This window comes from Notolepis coatsorum (genome assembly GCF_963971535.1).
Source record: "Notolepis coatsorum genome assembly, chromosome: 12".
Lineage (NCBI taxonomy): Eukaryota > Metazoa > Chordata > Actinopteri > Aulopiformes > Paralepididae > Notolepis > Notolepis coatsorum.
This window is the reverse complement of record NC_140176.1, coordinates 34,758,764-34,783,763: the sequence shown is the minus strand read 5'-3', so window position 1 is coordinate 34,783,763 and position 25,000 is coordinate 34,758,764. Positions and strand designations below refer to the sequence as shown.

The 25,000-nt window shown below is 46.0% G+C and overlaps 1 protein-coding gene across 1 annotated transcript in view; it reads right to left on the bottom strand.

Moving 5' to 3' along the window:
* Positions 1–25,000, bottom strand: part of sema5a (sema domain, seven thrombospondin repeats (type 1 and type 1-like), transmembrane domain (TM) and short cytoplasmic domain, (semaphorin) 5A) — a 378,077-nt gene that overhangs the window by 195,748 nt on the left and 157,329 nt on the right. Inside the window, 2 exon segments of the mRNA XM_084325800.1 lie at positions 17,965–18,100; positions 24,348–24,633. Of these exon segments, the coding sequence (XP_084181926.1) occupies positions 17,965–18,100; positions 24,348–24,633 (422 nt within the window).

Genomic DNA, 25,000 nt, shown 5'->3' with positions numbered 1-25,000 from the left:
ACCTGATAGAGGGAGGGGTGGGGCCTGAGAGATGAATGGGCGGGACCTGGAATATGAAGGGGCGGAGTCTGGGAGAGGAAAGGGGCGGGCCCTGATAGAGAGGAAGGGTCATGACCTGAGAGAGGACAAGGCGGGACCTGAGAGAGGAAGGGGGCGGGTCGAGTGGATGCTTTGGAAACACTGCTGTTTGCTGTACATGATGATCTGAGGGACAGAGAGGGTCTGTGATGAGGTAGATCTGAGAGACAGAGGGTCTGTGATGAGTAGATCTGAGGGACAGAGAGGGTCTGTGATGAGGTAGATCTGAGAGACAGAGGGTCTGTGATGAGGTAGATCTGAGGGACAGAGAGGGTCTGTGATGAGGTAGATCTGAGAGACAGAGGGTCTGTGATGAGGTAGATCTGAGGGACAGAGAGGGTCTGTGATGAGGTAGATCTGAGAGACAGAGAGGGTCTGTGATGAGGTAGATCTGAGAGACAGAGAGGGTCTGTGATGAGGTACAGTAGATCTGAGGGACAGAGAGGGTCTGTGATGAGGTAGATCTGAGGGACAGAGAGGGTCTGTGATTGAGGTACATCTGAGGGACAGAGAGGGTCTGTGATGAGGTAGATCTGAGGGACAGAGAGGGTCTGTGATGAGGTAGATCTGAGAGACAGAGAGGGTCTGTGATGAGGTAGATCTGAGAGACAGAGAGGGTCTGTGATGAGGTACAGTAGATCTGAGGGACAGAGAGGGTCTGTGATGAGGTAGATCTGAGGGACAGAGAGGGTCTGTGATTGAGGTACATCTGAGGGACAGAGAGGGTCTGTGATGAGGTAGATCTGAGGGACAGAGAGGGTCTGTGATTGAGGTACATCTGAGGGACAGAGAGGGTCTGTGATGAGGTAGATCTGAGAGACAGAGAGGGTCTGTGATGAGGTAGATCTGAGGGACAGAGAGGGTCTGTGATGAGGTAGATCTGGACCCATTTTGAACCAGGGTTGTGTTGGCTTGCTATCTTTGCAAGGAGGGCTATATTTGAAGATTGTATAAATAAATCAATGATTATCTGAAATTCACCAGTCTGAAAAAAAAATATTCTAATAAAAATACATTGCCTCCTTTGCAATAAAACCGTACCGTAAACAGTGAAGAGAGATACTGTTTCATACAGAGCTTTCACTTTTTCTCTTCATATTGTCAATACCTTGTTTCGAAATGTACCCTTTCACTGCGGCACTATAACCGGTTAACCCTTTCACTGCGACAATACACATAAGGTTAACCCTTTCACTGCCACACGACAGCCGGTTAACCCTTTTGTGACTGTCGGTTGTGTGATAGTAAAGGGTTAACCTTCTGTTGTGTGGCAGTGAAAGGGTTAAATTACTTCATAATGTTTAGAAGCCGACGGTACCAAACTGTGGGAATAATGGAAGTGGATCGAATTAATGTGTTGTTTATGAACTATTTTGTCACTTTTCTATCACAAAATAGTCCACAGTCCCGGCTGTCATTAAGTCATAACGTTTTGTATAAATATGAATCTTCTTTATTGTTATCTTATTCTCAATGTTACAGAAGTAAATTTCCAAACAGATTTGAACAAAGGAAAATATAAACAAAAATTAAAATGGGGAAAAGGCAGATATAGATTACATTAGGTTAGATTAAAATGTATTGTCAACATACAAATGTAGCAGTAAAGTGCACTAGTAATATACAATGTACAGGTGATTAAACTGGGTATAAAATATATAAATTAGTACTACTGAGTAATAGTGCTAATCAGATGTATGTGCAGAGTTGTAGTATTAACACTTTAAGGACCAGCCATGAGTTAATACGTGTTTCGAATACATGCGTTGTGGACAGAATCACGTATATATACGCGGCAAGTTGTTATTGCTTTTATTGCATATTAATAACCGGATCGACATCGCCCACCGACTCTGCAGATCTACCCGCCTCTGTGGAATCGCGAGCATGCAATACCGGCCAGATCCTCTTAGGGGCGCCATCGCTCCACTGCAGTATCATTGTGGGCGAGTGGATTTTTTTTTTTTTACCATCTATGGGCGTTTCATTTTAGCCTGATCCCAAACTAACAGCCTGCACCGTTGATCACGGTTCGCAGATTTCAGCCTGGAATAATGGGATTTATGATCAGCCAATGGACATACCGATCTACCAGATGCCGATGAATAATGGAGAAATGCTGCCGGCGATCACATGGGCTGACGGTAGGACCCTCTTCACCCAAATTATAGCCGGATTGGAGCTTGTTGTAAAACGCAAGCCATCGATCTGTGAATGTGGCTACTTGCACGGACACTCTATTGGTAATCAATAATACTAATCAGCGTCCCCCGCCGCTCCCATTTCATCCATAGATGCTCTGGAATAGTCCGGATGATAAGCAGTTTGTTTTATTTCATTCGTATATATACAACAGAAATGCCGTTCAATATAACGTTATTAGCCTTTAGCCCTATAACTAGCTTTCCAGAAAAAATATGAGATGAAAACTGCGATAAAGCTTATATTCACAACGCTATAAAATGACAACCAACCAATGGATTTTTATTTTCTTTAAGCCATTATGAAGGGACGGTTTATGCACTCAAGTGACAATGAGAATGGAGGGATAGCAATACTATAAAGTATAGATATAGCTATACAAAGACACATCGGTTTGTTGACAAACCTTGGTCCTCTGGCCCTATATTAGACGGCAACGAACGGTCGTCAAAGTGTTAATATGTACAGGGATACAGGTATAAAGACACTATGGTAGTAAGTCATACTGGCCGGCAGTGTAACTAGTAAGAGTAGGTCAGAAGGCATACAGGTGTATGTACAGATATAGCTATAGTATCTACAGATATGTAAAAAGGATTATATGCAGGTACTGTATGTACAGACAACCTGCTAATATTGACAATTATACAACGGCATGCAAATTTCTCGATTCTGATTGGCCATTCACACGTCTTTATTGGTAACAATCCACGGTCCTGGGCTCAGGACCCGCCCACAACCAAATCACATAACCCTCCCCGGCTCACTCCGGGAGAAAACAGGATCGCGGAGATCAAATGGTTATGTTGAAAGCACCATAACGACTAAATATGAAGCGATTCTGTCAAGGGGAATGTGTTAGTATTTTAAACAATGTTGGATGATGTAATTGATGGGTCTTGACTCAATCTAGAACAAAAGAAAAATCGCGGATTGATTGATAGATTAATTGATTGATTTAAATTTCTTCCTTCCTACTTTCTTGCAGCGTTCTCTCTCACACTGTCCGACGCTGGCGTACCCACAAACACACACACACACATACACACACACACACACACACACACACACACACACACACACACACACACACATATACACACACGCACACACACACTGTGACACACACACACACACACACACACACACGCACACACACACACACACACTCCTGTCTGCAACAGCGGGGGAGTCAGACTGAGAGAGAAGCAGCGCTGTTTTAAGTGAGCATGGTCTATTGAATTGATTGATTGGTTGATTGCTAATTTTATTACTGTACCCCTGGTTTCCAACTGGTTAAGTTTAGGCTAAAAGAAATAAATAAAAAAATAGGGCGAAGAAAACGTTTTTTTCCTATAGGGCAAAGAAAACGTTTTAATAAATTTTCAATCAATCATTCCAATAATACACAGTTGGATGTGTTAGTTGGTTGGATGCACTTCAAGCTGCTTCCACATGAGGCAACTTCTCTCAATCATTCCAATAATACACAGTTGGATGTGTTAGTTTGGTTGGATGCACTTCAAGCTGCTTCCACATGGAGTTGTGGGAACTACTTTTTCTGGCGGATGGTTTTTTCAATAAATCTTCGATTAATGTGTGTTTATTGTATAGAAATAAGGTTGGATGAATCTGGCAGTTGTATAAAAGCTTTACACCACGTGCAGTCGTGATTTGTGACCAATAAACCATGCCTAGGGGGGTCTAACGACCCTCGGCTGCGCCTCGGGCCTAACAACCACCCCTAGGCATGGTTTATTGGTCACAAACCACTCCTGCGTGTGATGTAATGCTTAAATATCACAGGCTAGACACGTCCTGCGCCACAAGTGTTTCATTGTACTCCGTACCTGTACTTGTGCAATGACAACAAATCTAATCGAATAAAATAAAATAAAACCGAATTGAATCTAATCTAATCTAATCCAATATAATCTAACATTATAAACTTTACAAAAGCCTCTCACATTAGAGGGTGCAATTCATACTTTTACTAGATTTATTCTCTTCTTTTTCATCATGCACTGATATCACACCATATTGCAGAAATCCATCCCAGCAGCCTCTCGCTCCCACAGCAGATTCTCTGCCGCAGGACGTGGGCGTCGTGTGGAATATCTGCTCGGTGTGAAGATAACTCCCCAACTGGCCCCCCTTCTTACTCATCAAACAAGCCCAGAACACACTCTCACACGCGCTAGAAGTCAGAGACTTTATTCCTTTCCCACAGACCAGCAGGATTACATTTACATTTTTACATAAGAGGTCAACAGGCAGACGTTGCCAGTGAGGGGCTCATTGGCACGTACCGGGTCTCACTCTAAAGGTCAAGTCTGTAGTCCAAATGTAAACAAGCGGGGTACGGCCGCCAGATCAGAATGCAGAGACGTTCTCCAGTCGATGGACTGAGCCGTTGATACGAGGACCAACACTGGAACTCGGATGTAAATACGAGGCGTGTATTTGCCGTGTGGCAGTAAATGCTTTGTTTACATTAGGGATGTCTGTAAACACTGGGGTAAACCAGAACACATTCTCCGATTTACAAAAGGATTAGGAAAGTTTCAAAAAGCGCGTCTTCCGTCTACAAATGAAAGTCGACAATGTTTGTGGATAAACCCTTATGGGATCAAAGGGGGAAGAAATTACAGATGGGGTTTTAAGTGACGTGGTCTGGGGATTGAGGGTTGTCAACAAAATCATCATCATTATCAATCATAGGGATAATCATTAAATACACATTTATTATTCTACATTCTACTTAGACGTCTTATTGTCAAATGTATTGAAATGTAAAATTAGCAACAGAATCCTACAGGATGCCAATAACACAGCATTGTATTTCACGGGACCATGGGACAAAGACATGGTTATCCTTAGTTACCACTTAGATTGAATTGTAGTGTCATCATACAGCACAATATACAGTACAACCAAAATAAGTTTGGCATCCAACCAAAGTGCAAATGTAACAGTAAAGTGCAATAGTAATATATACACAATGTACAGGTAATTAAACTGGGTATATAAATATATAAATTAGTACTACTGAGTAATAGTCCTAATCAGATGTATGTACAGAGTTGTAGTATTAATATGTACAGTGATACAGGTATAAAGACAGTATGGTAGTAAGTCATACTGGCCAGTAGTGTAACTAGTAAGAGTAGGATATCTACAGATATAGATATAGTAAAGGACTATGTGCAGGTAACTACAGACAGGTGTGGATAGATACAGTATATGCGGTGAGAATAAAATATATGGTATAAACAGCATTATTGGACATGCTATCATACAGAGCTATGGGTTATATGCAGGTGTACAAGTAAGTATATAGAGGGGTTATATACCACTGATACCACAATCCCAAATTCTACTGCAAAGAGAATTCATTTAGGTACTGCCATTTTGAGACTTCTCACCAGAGCCCACTTGTCGTACAAGCAAATGAAGCAAGTGAAGCACTGCACCTACTGCCTACTGCCTAGGGGCCATGCCTCCTGCTGAGGGTCCATTAGCAATCAGAAAAAGGGGGGAAAAGTAGACACTAGAAAGGTGCGCTCAGTAGATCGTAAATCTCCACCAGGCGGCAGCCACATATTAATATTCTAGTAGCCTACATGCTAGGCGGGGCTTAAGTGTAGGGGGCGGGGCACATGTAGACCAATCAAAGCAGACCTTCACACATTTACATTTACATTTTTACATTTAGTCATTTAGCTGACGCTTTTATCCAAAGCGACTTACAAGTTCTGTACGACAAGCCATCAGGAAGAGCACAACTCTATCAGCTGAGTAACAATGTTCATCAAAGTGTTGAGTGCTACAGTGTAGGTTAGTTTATTAGGACAAGTGCATGACAGTATGGTTAGTTAGGGTTAGATTTTTTTTTTATTTTTTTTAATTCAGATAATGGTTGAAGAAGTGCGTCTTTAGTCGACGGCGAAAGATTGGACGTGTTTCGGCTGTCCTAACTGGGGTGGGTAGTTCATTCCACCATTGTGGGGCAAGGACTGAGAATAGGCGACTTCTCTTTGATGACCCTCCCGGAGCTTGGATAGGAGTAGGTCTGAGGCGGCCAGAAGATGCAGAGCGTAGGGGTCTTGAGGGTGTGTAGTTAGAGACCATTGACCGGAGGTAGGCGGGAGCAGTTCCCTTTGCCGCACGGTATGCTAGGTCGAGGGCCTTGAAGCGGATTCGTAAATGACTTAAAATGTCTTACCCTGATGCAGTGTAAGTCTCTCAGTGAATGAGCTGTCCTTCCACAACAGAATGTAGTACAGAGTGATTCCAGGAGAGGCTGAGGTTCTGCTTTTAAGCAGTGACAGGGCTCTGAGATCACACTCAGTACACAAGTGCTGTCTTTAAGCAGGAAGCAGCTTTTAATGGGTCACTTAAGGAAACAAAATGGCCGCTTTAAACACGCCCCTTAATCAAGTCAGCTGGTCAAGTCAGCAATCAAGTCTCAGTTTAAAGATATTACTAAATGACTTAAAATGTCTTACCCTGATGCAGTGTAAGTCTCTCAGTGAATGAGCTGTCCTTCCACAACAGAATGTAGTACACATTATTCCTATTACAACTATTGGCATATTACACTAGCACACTATTACACACTATTACACTAGTACACCCTATTCCACTAGCACACTAGTACACACTATTACACTATTATATTAACACACTATTACACACTATCACACTATTATACTAACACACTATTACACTAACACATTATTACACACTTATTACACACTCAATATAAGAAAATATGTACTGACAAATCTAACATTTCAACATGACAGTCCTCTTCAATGTTTGCTTTGTCAGTAAATATGTTTTGCATGGAGAATACTACCTTCCATCACACTAATGCATTATGTTTTCATGGTGGTCAGCACCTCTCCCAGCGCTGCTGTGCGTTCCCCTCCCCTCTCTCTCCATAAATGTATAATCAAGACGTGTTTCCTTGGCCTAATTTCTTGATACCGATACTCATGGGGTGGCGAGGGAGTTGGACGGCAAAGAAAGGGAAGAAGGTGGTGGGGGCCCCCGTTCTTACTCTGGGCCCCTGGAAGGGCAAGGGTTGCCCCTGCTTCTTCTCCACCAAGGTTAAAAGATTACTTTATTGTCAATGTACACATGGCAATTTGTCTTTTCGCATATCACTCCTAGTTACACATACACACAGTCCTCATATCCCTCCTAGTTACACATACACACAGTCCTCATATCCCTCCTAGTTACACATACACACAGTCCTCATATCCCTCCTAGTTACACATACACACACACACAGTCCTCATATCCCTCCTAGTTACACATACAAACAGTCCTCATATCTATCCTAGTTACACATACACACAGTCCTCATATCCCTCCTAGTTACACATACACACAGTCCTCATATCCCTCCTAGTTACACATACACACAGTCCTCATATCCCTCCTAGTTACACACACACACAGTCCTCATATCCCTCCTAGTTACACATACACACAGTCCTCATATCCCTCCTAGTTACACACACACACACAGTCCTCATATCCCTCCTAGTTACACATACACACAGTCCTCATATCCATCCTAGTTACACGTACACACAGTCCTCATATCCCTCCTAGTTACACATACACACAGTCCTCATATCCATCCTAGTTACACACACACACAGTCCTCATATCCATCCTAGTTACACATACACACAGTCCTCATATCCCTCCTAGTTACACATACACACAGTCCTCATATCCCTCCTAGTTACACATACACAGTCCTCATATCCCTCCTAGTTACACATACAAACAGTCCTCATATCCCTCCTAGTTACACATACACACAGTCCTCATATCCATCCTAGTTACACATACACACATGCATTTCATGTGTGTATGATGATGGGCACCATAGATGTAATACCAGTCACCAGCTCACAGCTGGAACACACCCTCTCGTCAGTGGCGGGGATCGAACTGGTGACTTTACGGTTACAGGCCTACCTCTAGGCCAGCCTGCCTCCCATTTCTTTTCTTTTTTAAGCAGATTTCCTTCCCTCCCAACCAAGGCGACGGGGTAAATTGATAAAGATCTCCTGTCATCTCCTCCGTCTCCCTTCCATCCATCTCTTCACGTTCGCCCCGGCCTGTCTGAAGCAGGGAGGCAGGATGGTGACCTGCTCATCAGAGCCCAGGCTAACCAGGCATGTCCGTGTCAGAGCGCAGTGCTTTAGGGCCGGGCCCCCTGGACCCGGGATCGCCCCCCCCCCCCCACAAAGTATAGACCTGCCCCTGGGGACGGCGAGCAAGGACACATACATACAGTATATTTCACTTGACGATTACATAAAACCAGATAATTGTCCCGTTTTCAACCCCAGTCACATCTTCACAGGTTCACACGCGGCGTATGGATCTGGCAGCGGCCCGGCCCGACCGCACGCGGCCTTGCATCCGATTGGCTCTCGCGGGGAAATGCCCCCAGGCTAGAATGGGAACAGATATTCTTCAGCGGACGACAGCCAGCGCAGACGCTTTATACAAATCAATCGCTGGCCTTCCCCGGGCTGACAGCTGGGAATCATAGAAGGCTTCCCTGGACCGGGCGACGGATCAGCGCCCCCGCCACGGGGAGAGGGGGAAATAAAACCCTGAAGGACAGGGGGACGGGACGCTGTGTGTGGATACTGTTATATACATGTGTGTGTGTGTATGTGTGTGTGTGTTTGTGTGTGTGCAACGGCCCTCGTTTCTGCATCAGAGGTTTCACCGTGTTTTGTGTGTCAAGTCAAGTGGTCCTTTATTAATACTTCAATAATTCAAGTGTCATAGCAGCATGTAGGATAGGTAGTAATAATAATAGAACATAGAACAAAGTGCAAGTAGTAATGATAATAGAGATTGCAGTAGCAGTAGTGAACAGTAGTGAGTGGCAGGATTCAATCAGACAGTAGTAATAGTGATGATGGTATACATGGTCCAGACCGTAGAACCACACTGCACCAGAGTCTGTGCAGTGTTTATTATTAAGAGTCAGACAGTCCTAACAGTGTTTATTATTAAGAGTCAGATAGTCCCAACAGTGTTTATTATTAAGAGTCAGATATTCCTAACAGTGTTTATTATAAAGAGTCAGATAGTCCTAACAGTGTTTATTATTAAGAGTCAGATATTCCTAACAGTGTTTATTATAAAGAGTCAGATAGTCCTAACAGTATTTATTATTAAGAGTCAGATATTCCTAACAGTGTTTATTATAAAGAGTCAAATAGTCCTAACAGTATTTATTATTAAGAGTCAGATATTCCTAACAGTGTTTATTATAAAGAGTCAAATAGTCCTAACAGTGTTTATTATTAAGAGTCAGATAGTCCTAACAGTGTTTATTATTAAGAGTCAGATATTCCTAACAGTGTTTATTATAAAGAGTCAGATAGTCCTAACAGTATTTATTATTAAGAGTCAGATAGTCCTAACAGTGTCTATTATAGACCTGTTTCTTGTTTATAAACATACCGGTATCAGCAATACCAACTGAGTCACGTGACTAAGTCACCTCGTACCTGTGCGAGCTGCTGCGCCAAAAGAAGTACAACGGGGCTCTATGGAGAAACCATGACACTCCCCTGACTAAAAGTTGTTTCAAACTAAAACGGTTGGATGACATTTAGCCAAAATCAGCATGGCTGTGAGTGTGAGTCTTTCACCTTTACACGTCTAGCTTTGGCATGGATTGATTGTTTAGATCGCTAGCATGGCTAACAAATGCCAATATATTGTAGTCCGCCCCGTTGTTCTAACCAGGATTACGTTCTTTTTGCCACATTGAAGCGTGCGCACACTGAGTCTGACGTGGACGAGAAACAGGTCTATTAAGAGTCAGATAGTCCTAACAGTGTTTATTATTAACAGTTCTCAAGTTCACCAGCCGTTAGCTCTCCAGCAATTGGCAGCAGTCTGTGCCCACGGTTGTGGAGCCTGATGGCTACTGGCACGAAGGACTGGCCGAGGCGGTTTGTGGTGTGTCGTGGGGGGATAAGTCTATGGCTGAACATGCTCCTCATCTTTGTGTGTGTGTGATCTTACTGTGAATGTGCCCATTGTTTACTATGAAAGAGCATGCGTGCTGAATGTACCCGTCAATAAAAAAGCCTCATAAGGTTTCCATTTAGGCTTTGTAAGTGTATCTTAGATAAATGGTAAATGGACTGTTTGTATAGCATGTTTATCCACAGCACTTTACAACTCATTCACCTCAACGGCAGAGGGAGGGGCGGGGGGGGCTGTAAAGAGGCTGTAAAGAGGCTGTAAAGAGGCTGTAAAGAGGCTGTAAAGAAGCTGTAAAGAGGCTGTAAAGAGGCTGTAAAGAGGCTGTAGGAGGCTGTAAAGAGGCTGTAAAAAGGCTGTAGGAGGCTGTAGAGAGGCTGTAAATAGGCTGTAAAGAGGCTGTAAAGATCCTGTAAAGAGGCTGTAAAGAGGCTGTAAAGAGGCTGTAAAGAGGCTGTAGGAGGCTGTAAAGAGGCTGTAGGAGGCTGTAAAGAGGCTGTAAAGAGGCTGTAGGAGGCTGTAAAGAGGCTGTAAAGAGGCTGTAAAGAGGCTGTAAAGAAGCTGTAAAGAGGCTGTAAAGAGGCTGTAAAGAGGCTGTAGGAGGCTGTAAAGAGGCTGTAAAAAGGCTGTAGGAGGCTGTAGAGAGGCTGTAAAGAGGCTGTAAAGATCCTGTAAAGAGGCTGTAAAGAGGCTGTAAAGAGGCTGTAAAGAGGCTGTAGGAGGCTGTAAAGAGGCTGTAGGAGGCTGTAAAGAGGCTGTAAAGAGGCTGTAAAGATCCTGTAAAGAGGCTGTAAAGAGGCTGTAAAGAGGCTGTAAAGAGGCTGTAGGAGGCTGTAAAGAGGCTGTAAAGAGGCTGTAGGAGGCTGTAAAGAGGCTGTAAAGAGGCTGTAAAGAGGCTGTAGGAGGCTGTAAAGAGGCTGTAAAGAGGCTGTAAAGAGGCTGTAAAGAGGCTGTAGGAGGCTGTAAAGAGGCTGTAAAGAGGCTGTAGGAGGCTGTAAAGAGGCTGTAAAGAGGCTGTAAAGAGGCTGTAAAGAGGCTGTAAAGAAGCTGTAAAGAGGCTGTAAAGAGGCTGTAAAGAGGCTGTAGGAGGCTGTAAAGAGGCTGTAAAGAGGCTGTAAAGAGGCTGTAGGAGGCTGTAAAGAGGCTGTAAAGAGGCTGTAAAGAGGCTGTAGGAGGCTGTAAAGAGGCTGTAGGAGGCTGTAAAGAGGCTGTAAAGAGGCTGTAAAGAGGCTGTAGGAGGCTGTAAAGAGGCTGTAAAGAGGCTGTAAAGAGGCTGTAGGAGGCTGTAAAGAGGCTGTAAAGAGGCTGTAAAGAGGCTGTAGGAGGCTGTAAAGAGGCTGTAAAGAGGCTGTAAAGAGGCTGTAAAGAGGCTGTAAAGAAGCTGTAAAGAGGCTGTAAAGAGGCTGTAAAGAGGCTGTAAAGAGGCTGTAAAGAGGCTGTAAGAGGATGTAAGAGGCTGTAAAGATCCTGTAAATAGGCTGTAAAGAGGCTGTAAAGAGGCTGTAAAGAGGCTGTAAGAGGATGTAAGAGGCTGTAAAGATCCTGTAAATAGGCTGTAAAGAGGCTGTAAAGATCCTGTAAGAGGATGTAAGAGGCTGTAAAGATCCTGTAAATAAGCTGTAAAGAGGCTGTAAAGATCCTGTAAGAGGATGTAAGAGGCTGTAAAGATCCTGTAAATAAGCTGTAAAGAGGCTGTAAAGATCCTGTAAATAGGCTGTAAAGAGGCTGTAAAGAGGCTGTAAGAGGCTGTAGGAGGCTGTAAGAGGCTGTAAAGAGGCTGTAAAGAGGCTGTAAGAGGCTGTAGGAGGCTGTAAGAGGCTGTAAAGAGGCTGTAAAGAGGCTGTAAAGAGGCTGTGGTCTGTAGGAGGCTGTAAAGAGGCTGTAAAGAGGCTGTAAAGAGGCTGTAAAGAGGCTGTAAAGAGGCTGTAAGAGGCTGTAAAGAGGCTGTGGTCTGTAGGAGGCTGTAAAGAGGCTGTAAAGAGGCTGTAAAGAGGCTGTAAAGATGATGTAAAGAGGCTGTAAAGAGGCTGTAAAGAGGCTGTAAAGAGGCTGTACGAGGCTGGATCGAATCGGGGACCTTCAGATTACCAGATGACCACTCTATTTATTTCACCAAATTGTTCAATTAACTCCTGAAAATGGCTTAGCAGCATCTCTACACCTGTACCCTCATTGAAAATGCAAGGAGCTATGAATATGCAAATTGGCAACAAGCACCCATTAATATTCACCAGGAATTCCACGTCGCCAGCTTATAATCTTTCAAGACATGTCGATGCTTGCTCAGCTCTCTGTGTAGCTGAAGCTAAAGGTGTCAAGTTACCACAAATTGGACCATGATAGGTTCAACCTATTAGTGACATCACACGTGCAACTGAAGATTTCAGGGAAGTACAGCGGAGCTCTCCCTCTCCAGGGGAATAATGTGAACAAGGTGCTCTGGTACTGCACAAATGCCATTATTAACCATTCCAAACAAACACGTGTTTGAGTGGAGGGGACCTTTAAGCGTGACAGGTGGAGTTTGTTTGTGAAGTCGCTTGTTACAGTGAGATCTCGCTAGACAGACTGACTCGTGGAGGAGGAGGAGGAGGAGGCGGGCGGATGATTGATTTCCCTCCAAGAGTCGAGGTTACGGGACAGAGCGATCATTTGGCCCCCGGCGCTCAGCTGTCTCCGTCACGTCATCATCAGAGGGGCCCGTGGTCCGAGGGCCGCTGCAAGACGGTGAGGCGCGAGGGCACGCCGGCTCCTCTACTAAAATAACACAGGGACGGTCGCATCGCGCAGCGCTTCAGCGAGAGGCGCGTTTCCATCTCGAGTGTCACGTTTCGTGTGTAATTGATCATAAACGGGAGCGAAGGCACATCGCTCCCCGAGGAGGAGCAAAAGCTGTTTGAAGACTCCGCTCCCGTCACTCACACACATGCACACATGCACACACGCACACGCACACACACACACACACACACACACACACACACACACACACACACACACACACACACACACACACACACACACACACACTAAGAAAATATCACACCTGTCAGATTTGTTCAGAATCTCCCTGTGGATGGGGGCTTAAAAAGAAAAAGAAAATGTGCGTCTACATTACAGTGAAAAGCTATTGTCCACAGTCCTGGTATTAGCCGGTAGCAATGCCTGGCCGAGGATGATTCATAAGCCGCACAAACCCGGCCCGAATCAATCCATACAGTTTAACTGAACGGAGGGATATTTTTCCAGACAAGACAGGGAATTAAGCTCTCAATCAATGGCCGACGTGAGAGTGATAAGTGCAGAGGCACAATTATCCATACTTGGGAAATCTATGGTCCCCTATGCATGCATGCATGTGTGTGTGTGTGCGTGCGTGCGTGCGTGCGTGCGTGCGTGCGTGCGTGTGTGTGTGTGTGTGTGTGTGTGTGTGTGTGTGTGTGTGTGTGTGTGTGTGTGCGCGTGTGTGTGTGTGTGTGTGTGTGTGCGCGTGTGCGTGTGTGTGCGTGTGTGCGTGTGCGTGTGTGTGTGTGTGTGACTGTATTACCGGCTGTGTCCTCCGTTCCTACGTGTCTGTGCGCCGCCGTAAGTCTGTACTCGTGTGTCTAAAGAGGTGTGAAGGACCTGGATGATATAGAATATTCGGGGGCCATTTTACATCAATGCCAGTCCGCCGCTAATCCCCTCCACTCCTCCCGACATTGACAAGCGCTAGATGAAGACGTCGCTGTGACCGCGATAAGGAGAGAGGTCCGGCGGAGGAGAGGAAGAGGAGAGGAGAGAAGGAGGAGGAGCGGCGATCCACCCGCAGCTTAAGTGGAGACGTGGGGGTAAAGAGGGAGATATGGGGGGGGGGGGGGGGGGGGTGGAATGCGGCCCCTATAAGAAGCCTGTGGCTGGTATAAGCCCCCTGTGCCGCGGCGCACGTAGTGCCCAACCCACCAAAGCCACGGTCAGCCCTGGCGTCAGATAGGGGGGGAAATTGGTTTTCCTCGAGGGTAAGTGATTTTCGCTCAACCCGAGGTGATATGCTGACAATATAGATTGTGCGTGCGCATGTGTGTCTGTCCGCTGTTTGTACATTTGTGCGAGTGTGTGTGAGATACAAGGCTGGGCTCCTTATTTTTTTCCGTATATAAACTGAGATAGCAGACACTTTTTTTTTCTGCATGACGATTTCAGCATGTGTAGGAATTTTTGCTACAGTGTGTGTGTGTGTGTGTGTGTGTGTGTGTGTGTGTGTGTGTGTGTGTGTGTGTGTGTGTGTGTGTGTGTGTGTGTGTGTGTGCATGTGTGGGTATCCTTGTAGACGAGTGTGTGCCTGTATGCGTGTATAATCTGTGTGTGTGTGTGCGTGTGTGTGTGCATGCGTGTGCACACACATGTTCGTGCGTATCCTTGTAGACGAGTGTGTAAGTGTGCATGTATGTGCGTATACTCTGTGTGGGGGGGAGGGGGGGGCGCCTACGTGTCACCGTACGTCACGAATGCTCATAAACGACCCCACCTCCCGTCCCCTCGCCCCCCCCTCCCCCCTCCCCCGATGGTAAGATGATCCAGGGAGCCAGTGATGGGGAACATGTGTAGCGAGGCGTGTGTCAGCCCCGCCGGCAGCCAAACCGCGGAGGGAGTCCTGTCTCCCCCTCGGAGCGGCGCGTGGATTAGCTCCGTCGCTATCTGCTAAGCCGGGCCACCGCTGAGCGCCGGCACTTCCCCTGATAAAACACTCCCTCCGTGGCATCAAGAGAAACAGCTTAGTTCTGTCTGACGCGGGGTTTTACTTCCCGCCAAGGACCCATGCAAGGTTCTCACGCGTTGGGACCACGGCCCTCGCAAAGAAAGTTAAACTAATAATTAGGGATGTCCGATATTATCGGCCGATATTGGCAATAAAATGTAATATCGGAAATGATCGGTATCGGTTTAAAAAAATTATTATTATTATTATTTTTTACATTTATTTACCCTTTATTTACCCAGGCAAATTCTTATTTTATTTATTGTCAAAAGTATGCATAATGTTGTGTTAATTCCACAAAAACAGATATGTAATGTTAATTACCTAAAGTTATTCCGTTTTTTGGGGGGGGGGGAACCCTGCATCGGTATCGGTTGATATCGGTATCGGAAATTAAGAGTTGGGCAATATCGGATATCGGTAAAAAAGCCAATATCGAACATCCCTACTAATAATCTATTTCACAAATAAGAACCAAGGTAACACACAGCGGGCCTACAACTCAGGTGGTTGTACGCTCTGCGCTGCGTCCTCCATTACATAGCGGTCCATACTGTAGACATCCATCTTGTGTGCCCGGGCAACAAGGACAAAGCCAGCCTTTGGTAATTCCACTTCCGACGTGCGTCCGTGACACAGTATCTAGAAAGGGATACATTAGCCTTCCAAGGTCCGTCAATTTCTTTACTTACACAAGGAGAAGGCGCCAGCTAAGCACTTTGTGTTCATAGAGGCATTATTTATTCCGCTTGAGGATATCCACACTAGCCGGTATCGTTACTGTGGCGCTCAGAGACCGGAAATAAAGGTACAATGGTGAAAGTGGGAATAGAAATAGAATAATAGTGTGTGTGTGTGTGGGGGGGGGGTAACAGATGATCAGAATAACCAAATGACACAGAGTATACAGTACACTCTCGCCACAATGCAACCTTTAATTAAACAATGTTGCTAGGGACCCCATAATGGACCCCTGGGGTTCCCTAGACCACGCGTTTGGAACGATATACTGTATATATAGTCTGTTTCAACTGCTGCCTTCCGGGAGGCGTTACCGCAGCCTCGGAGCCAGGTCCAGCAGGCTCAAGGACTCATTCTACCACCAGCCATCAGACTCATGAACACTACCTAACGATTAGGATATTACCCTGTGTTTTTATGTATGTAGTATTTTATGTATTTGTAAGTACTGTACAGTATGTACATTTCATTCTACTGGTGCACTTTTTATATCACCACTCTCAGCACTGTCACTTTTTCTTACATCATTATTATGCTGGTTTTTATTGTGTTTCTTTCGTATGTATTCTATTGTGTATTTGATTGACATGCTGTAGGTCGAGGGGGCAAGACCCAAGAACTTTGCTCTTTTTGTATATAAATGTGACAAGATGCAACAATAAAACTGAATCTGAATCTGAATATACATATAGACATCAGTACTGGCTATATATATATATACACTGTATAAATATATTATATGGACCAGTACTGGACTAAAACATCCCAAAAGTCCTGTTGACCCCTCTGGTTTAAAAAAAAAAAAAAGCATGGAGAACATAAAGCGTGGTTTATTGGGAGGATCTACAGTCCATAGCACGTTTTAATGGCACTTCTGCACCACTGTAAACTCCTCATCGCTGGCTTTCATAAGGAGGGATTGTCATTATGGATGAGTTCACGAGCGGAGAGACGGGTGATTGAAACCGGGACGGACATTAACGTGAGGGATGTGTCTGCGGGGACTCTTGAGGCCGGCTCATCTCTGAGTACAGTACACTTATTTATGAGGACATAAGCTTGTGCGCACACGCACACACAGACACACACACATACACACACAAGTTCTTTGGCTGACTTGGCCGCAGCGTTTTGGTAAGACGCTTGGACTTGCGTGTTTACATTACTACTAAAAGATTTAGCAAGATGACCGTATCGGCAGTGAAACTCAAAAGAGGCTTGTAATCAACGAGAGGGTATTACTGTATCATTAAGAATAACAACAGTCCATGTTTATCATATAAGGGGCCTTTATGTACCGAGCTGTTTCCACACCTCTAAGGGCCATGAAACCAACTTTCCAGGCAAACGACCAAACATCCGACGTTCATTTCAAAACCCACTGTGCAGATATAACTGCACAGGTGTCAATGGCAACGCAAAGTGTTTTCTCGTGGCTGGAAAAAGTGGGAATCGAACCCCTGACCTTAACCGTAACTCTGTGTAGTGGGTAGATGTATTAAATGACTCTGCCTCCTTTACCCAACTGTCCCTCTGATTCCCTTCCCCTTAGTTTGTCTCCCTCTTTATACAATAGAGGTATTATGTCCCTGATTCCCTTCCCATTAGTTTGTCTCCCTCTTTATACGATATAGGTATATGTCCCTGATTCCCTTCCCATTAGTTTGTCTCCCTCTTTATACGATATAGGTATATGTCCCTGATTCCCTTCCCATTAGTTTGTCTCCCTCTTTATACGATATAGGTATATGTCCCTGATTCCCTTCCCATTAGTTTGTCTCCCTCTTTATACGATAGAGGTATATGTCCCTGATTCCCTTCCCATTAGTTTGTCTCCCTCTTTATACGACAGAGGCATATGTCCCTGATTTCCTTCCCATTAGTTTGTCTCCCTCTTTATACGACAGAGGCATATGTCCCTGATTTCCTTCCCCTTAGTTACTTTGTCCCCCTCTTTTGTTAAGCGTCTTGGGTTCCTTGAAAGGCACTATATAAACGTCCTACAGCAACCATTACCAAGCATGTTGACAGGAGCTCCAACGCAACGAAGAATGTGGTATTTGTGTGCAGATGTAAAAAAAAATTGCTCTTAAGTTATCATCACCGAGGTGACGACGTGCCGTGACCAGCCGGTCCTGGCCTGTGGGCCGGTGCGTTACCTGGAAGTCAGGGTTGGGGTTGGGGTAGGGCAGCCAGGCGGAGCGGGAGTTCTCCTGGTACTTGAAGGGTCCGCCGAAGACCTGAGTGATGGCGGTGAGATTGAAGGCACACACTGCAGACGCAGCGATGCTGTTCCTGAACGATGGAAAGAATATATGGAGAGAGAGAGAGAGAGAGAGAGAGAAAGAGAGAGAGAGAGAGAGAGAGAGAGAGAGAGAGAGAGAGAGAGAGAGAGAGAGAGAGAGAGAGAGAAGAAGAGTAGGATTATAAAGAGCACCACAGGTATGCATGCACCAATACCATAGGCGTAGGTTTAGGGGGGTTACAGGGGACATGTCCCCCTCAAAATCGTGAATTGTAAATGTGTCCCCCTCAGAAAATATGAAAGACAACCCCCTCCCAACAAGAGGTAAATTTTTTTTAAAGGGGTCAAAACATTAATATATCTTTCTTACCTGTAACTGTAATGTATAGAATACATATTTGAAAGCACCCATTAACAACTCTCAATGGGAGAGGAAAGGAATCCACACCCGGCCATGGGGGATGTTTATGATAAATCCGGCCTTTGCGTGTTTCAAGACCTGAGAGAGTTTTATGACCTTCCTGGCGCCTCCTTTTTCTTTTATTTACAACTGACGATGGTCCCATGGGGTCAGCCACTACATCGAAACCCCTTTTTTAGACTCATCAGAGACAAAACAACCTCAAGGGGCTTCGTTTCAGACTTTTATACACTCTTACTCAAGTCCACATACAAGAACCTCCCTTTAGATACAATTTGGCGGGAAGATATTCCAGAACTGGATCCCGAGTTTGATTGGGGAGATATCTGGACTAGATACACTGGCCTCCCGTAACCCCAATCACCAACAAATACACTTTAACTATATACAAAGAACATATCTCACCCCTAGGAAATTATGTATGATGGGTCTTTTGGGTGACTCCCGATGCACCCTATGCGCCCTGGGGGCCGCTGGAACTTTCCTGCACATGTTCTGGAATGTCCACTGGTCGCAAAATTTTGGAAGACCATAACCGCTAAGCTTTCAGACATAATGTGCTTCGACAATACCACTATCCGCAACGACACTACTGAATGATATCTCCCAGCTACCGGCTACTATACAGCAAAAAATACTTGTTTTAGTGGGATTTACAGCAGCCAAAAAATGTATAGCTATGAGATGGAAACAACCCGACAAACTTACAATAATTAATTGGGCTTTAACATTCTAATTTATTCATCTAATTTATTTAGAGATCTCCACAGCTCTGGTCATTGGAGTCAAAGAATCTAACATTGGTTTGTGGACATCGGCAGCTGAGAGAGTAAAGTCAATGATCTAACGGCGGAGTGGGAGCGGGATGGTTGGTCCTGAGGGGTCATGGGGTGGGGGGTGGGAGTGGGGGAAGAAATGGCTTTTAGACATTTCTTTTAGCAATATAATTGTATTATTATAATTTTACTTTTTATTTGTTTACATTTTTATTTCTATATATACTTGTATATACGGGGTGGGGTGTTTTTGGCCCTTGATGTTGTGGGTTTGATGGTTGCGGCCTCCGGCTGGTGGGGGCCCCTGGTTCAGGGTCCCAGGGGAGTCGGAATGTTATTGAGGCCCCCACCCATTCCAAATGCTGAATCGAGAACCTCATCCTTCACTCTGTCATCTTTCTCTCCCATTACAGAAGCAGAGACCCTGACACTGGTAACGTCAAACCGTCCGACTACTTGCCAGCTGGACCAGCTACCCTCCCCACTCCTCCAGACCATAGCACCAGACATCCTCCCATTCCTAACTGCAACCATCAACTCCTCACTCAACTCGGGGGTGGTCCCCACCTCCCTAAAACAAGCCAGAGTCACGCCGCTCATAAAAAAACCAACCCTGAACCCTACTGTCATAGGCAACTACCGTCCTGTCTCTCTTCTCTCCTTCCTTTCTAAAACACTTGAACGTGCTGTATCCAACCAACTTACTACTTATCTCTTACAGAATGACCTCCTAGACCCTAATCAGTCAGGCTTCAGGACTGGTCACTCCACAGAGACAGCCCTCATTGCGGTCACAGAGGCACTTCACTTAGCAAAAGCGAAAGGCCTCTCCTCTGTCCTGATTCTCCTAGATCTATCTGCAGCCTTCGACACAGTCAACCACCAGATCCTCCTTGCGGCCCTCGCAGGAATGGGAGTGGCTGGCTCTGCGCTGACATGGCTGTCATCATACCTCAATGACCGCTCCTACCAAGTGTCATGGAGAGGGACCCTGTCGGCCACCCGCCCCCTGCGGACGGGTGTCCCCCAGGGCTCGGTTTTAGGACCCCTTCTCTTCTCCCTCTACACTAAATCACTGGGTAACATTATCACGTCTCATGGCTTCTCCTACCATTGTTATGCCGACGATACTCAACTCTTCCTCTCCTTCCCTCCCTCAGATATCCACGTCTCTGTGCGGATCTCGGCCTGTCTGTCCGACATCTCAGCCTGGATGACGTCCAACCACCTCAAACTGAACCTAAGCAAAACAGAATTGCTCCACCTGCCGGCCAAATCCTCCCCCCTAACCGACCTTTCAATCACAGTCGAGAATGCAGCTGTGACTGCGTCCCCGACCGCCAAGAACCTTGGTGTTGTCCTCGACGACCAGTTGAACTTCTCTGCTCACATCGCAGCGACGACCAGAACCTGCCGATTCCTCCTGAGCAACGTCAGAAGGATACGCCCCTTCCTGACAAAAGAAGCCACCCAACTCCTCGTCCAATCAACAGTCATCTCCCGCCTCGACTACTGCAATGCACTGCTCGCTGGCCTCCCGGCCACTGCCACTAAGCCTCTTCAACTCATTCAGAACGCAGCGGCCCGCCTGATCTCAAACCTACCGAAGTCGGCCCATGTCACCCCACTTCTTAGGGACCTGCACTGGCTCCCCATTGCTGCACGAATCCGCTTCAAGGCCCTCGACCTAGCATACCGTGCGGCAAAGGGAACCGCTCCCGCCTACCTCCGGTCAATGGTCTCTAACTACACACCCTCAAGACCCCTACGCTCTGCATCTTCTGGCCGCCTCAGACCTACTCCTATCCAAGCTCCGGGAGGGTCATCAAAGAGAAGTCGCCTATTCTCAGTCCTTGCCCCACAATGGTGGAATGAACTACCCACCCCAGTTAGGACAGCCGAATCACGTCCAATCTTTCGCCGTCGACTAAAGACGCACTTCTTCAACCATTATCTGAATTAAAAAAAAAAAAAAAAAAAAAAAAGAATCTAACCCTAACTAACCGTACTGTCATGCACTTGTCCTAATAAACTAACCTACACTGTAGCACTCAACACTTTGATGAACATTGTTGCTCAGCTGATAGAGTTGTGCCCTTCCTGATGGCTTGTCGTACAGAACTTGTAAGTCGCTTTGGATAAAAGCGTCAGCTAAATGACTAAATGTAAATGTAAATGTCATGGGGTGGGGGCCGTGGCTGTCGGGGCTGGGGCGGATGGGGGCTTGGGATGTTTCACTTTATAGATATGTAATATATATACATTGTCTATTTTTCAAATGTTCTATTCTCCATTGTGCAGCTTGGTGGGGATCTACTGAGCTACACCTGGATATATATTATTTTACAAATGATTTGATTTAATATAATTTAAATTAATTTAAATGTCTTATTCTGTCTGTTTATTATATTATTATTATTGTCACTGTATTGTGTTGTGTCTTGTTTCATGTGAAAAAAATTATTATTTGATCACAAAAAAGAATACATATTTGAAAGCAATACAGGATGCCTGAGAGCCTTACTGCATTATATTTGTTGTCTTTTCCTTTACATGAATAAAGACATTTCCACTATAAATGTATGCAGAAAAGTATAGCAGAATGCAGGAAGTGACATTATCATGGGGGAGGAGCCAGAGGCTTAACCTGCAAGGCCCACAGTTGCACATGTGTAACATTTGTATTTGATCAAAAAAAGGGTATAAATAATTTGTTTTCCTGTTCTTTTTTCACCTAAACATCATCAGTGGATCCTATTGTTTAGTCTTGCAATGCCAATGCCATTGGCCAGGATATTTGCATATAAGTACCCCCCACAGAGGCTGGAAACTTCACAACTTCAAAATCCTTGAAGGACGAACAACTCTCTTTTTCACTGGACGGGATTCCTCAGCTGGGTGATCATTAGAACATGCACATATGTTATTATTGTGAAATATATCCCATAAATGTAAATTAGAGCATGCTTTATACTGGTTGTGTTTATACAACAGTGGGAGAGAGTGTGGTAGCTAAATGTTACCAGGTTGAAAAAAAAAATTGCAAGTAGAAATATATCCGGGTCTTGCAGGGTTAAAGTGTCATCTCCAATGTTGAAACCAAACCTGTCATGTAATTATGTCATGTAATTATCTATTGCCACGCACCCTATTAGCTGATCGGCATGAACGCACGCCACACACGTACCATCACCCACACTCACTTGATCTTGAGGGGGGGCTTCTGTGGACGACCGACTGACGGAGTTACAGTATAGAGCCGCTGCCTGTGTCTGTGTATAAAGACAGCATGTGATCAATGGTGAGAGAGCTCCGCGCAGGCCCGGGCAATTATTTTCCTACGGAGACTGCGGTGGCGACCGACTCTGCAGTATTTATCTAGCCTTTGACCGCGGCGGCTGCTGACCTTTCAAAGCGCTGCCGACTAGATTAGAGCTTCGAATGATGCGCGGCTCCCAAGACTCCCAAGTGGGGAAGTGGATCCTAGCAAAAAGAAAAGTAGAGAATCCATCCTCTCTCTCTCTCTCTCTCTCTCACTCTCTCTCTCTCTCTCTCTCTCTCTCTCGCTCCGTGTTCCAGAGTTTACCACTGCATTAAAAACTTGGTCACGACCTCGGCGTGATCACACGGCAAATAGTATGGCCCAGTTAGCCTCCGCGGTGAGATACCTGCGGCTCTACCTGGCGGAGAGCGGAGCGCTGCACAGCAGGGAGCCGCGAGGAGAGAGGAGAGGGTAAATATGAGAACGGCGATACGAAGATAAGTACAGGGTGGGTGGGTCGTGTACCGGCTGGGGGTCAAGTGGGCGCCTTACATACGCTCTGTTACACCCCCGCTTTGAACAAGCACTGATCCTCACCCAACCAGAGCTCTCGGGCCCATTATAAATATTCATCTGGGCCGGTGGACAATGACTCCGGTGTGAGGGACATCATGGGATAGTAAAGTCGACAGTAGGACACAATCGAGGCGTTCCGCTCGACCCGACTAGCCGTTACAGATGCACTGCAGATCTCTGGCCTGAGAATAATATTATGGCTTTGACTTTTCAGGGCCGTCATTTTCAACACGTTGCCAGGCTCCTGCCTCCAGTGGGGGGGGGGGGTAAAGAACCCCGGCTCCTCCCTCCAGTGGGGGGGGGATAAAGAACCCTGGCTCCTCCCTCCAGTGGGGGGGGGGGGGGGTAAATAACCCAGGCTCCTGCCTGCAGTGGGGGGGGGGGGGGGGGGGGGGGGGGGGGGAAGAACCCCGGCTCCTCCCTCTAGTGGGGGGGGGGTAAAGAAGCACTGAGTTAAACTCAAACTGTTGGGACCCCGGCGACGTGAATTATAATCCAGCGCAGCTGTTCATTAAACACACTGCCTTCCGGGGGAATGTTTCCAATACCCTTCAAAAGAACTCTCTTTCAGCAATGAGAAAGCATTGACCAGAAATAATAGATTACTCAGCTTTTAATAGTGTTGAGTTTGTGTGTGTGTGTGTGTGTGTGTGTGTGTGTGTGTGTGTGTGTGTGTGTGTGTGTAAGTGCCTCTGTCAATGAGTTTCTATGCATGGAGGGTTAGAGAGAGAGACATAGAGAAGGAGCAACAGAGAGAGACATAGAGAGACATGGAGAGATAGAGAGAGAGAGAGAGAGAGATAGAAAGAGAAAGATAGATAGAGAGAGACGCACACAGAGAGAGAGATAGAGAGAGAGATAGATAAAGAGAGAGAGAGACAGATAGAGAGATAAAGAGAGAGAGAGAGCGACACAGAGCGAGAGAGAGAGAGACACACAGAGAGAGAGAGAGAGAGAGAGAGACACAGAGAGAGACAGATAGAGAGATAGAGTGAGAGAGAGAGAGAGAGAGACAGATAGAGAGAGAGAGAGAGAGAGAGAGAGAGAGAGAGAGAGAGAGAGAGAGAGAGAGAGCGAGCGAGAGAGAGAGAGACACAGAGAGAGAGACACACACACAAGAGAGAGACAGATAGAGTGAGAGATAGAGAGAGAGAGAGAGAGAGAGAGAGAGAGAGAGAGAGAGAGAGAGAGAGAGAGAGAGAGAGAGAGAGAGAGAGAGAGCGCGAGAGAGAGAGAGAGCAAGAGAGAGAGACCACACTCACACATTGGTGGTGAAGATGCCGTAGAGCAGCTCCAGCTCCGGCAGGTAGAAGGTTCCCTGCAGCTCGTTGTAGTTGAAGGGGATCTCCCCGGGCCGTGAGCAGTTCAGCCGCGCCTTCATGAAGGTGGTCCAGGTGTCCTCCAGCAGGAAGCGGCCGCCGATGTCGTTCTTGCAGACGCGGCCGGCGCGGGAGAACACCGTCCGCCCACAGTCGTGCTCCACCGCGTTCTCCCGGAAGAAGAAGTAGGTGAAGTTACCGATGTCATAGGAAGAGACGAAGTTAGGCTCTGAGGAGGGAGGAGATAGGAAGAGGGGGGAGGGGGGGGGGGGGGGTTAAGGGGTTGAGACAGAGATAGACATCAAGGGAGGTGCGCAGGGGAGAGAGAGCAAGAGAGGGGGGGGGGGGGGCGATGACACCGACAGATAGGTGGGAAGTGCGTGAAAGAGAGAGCGATGGTGAAAGAGGGAGACAGTGAGAAATGGGGGTGTGCAGAGAGAGAGAGAGAGGTATGGAAGGTGTGAACCCATGAGAAATGGGGTGTTCAGAAAGAGAGAGGGAAGATATATAGAAAGAGAGAAGATTATGTTTGGCAGAGAGATAGAAAGAGGAGAGGAGAGAGGAGAGAGAGAGAGAGAGAGAGAGAGAGAGAGAGA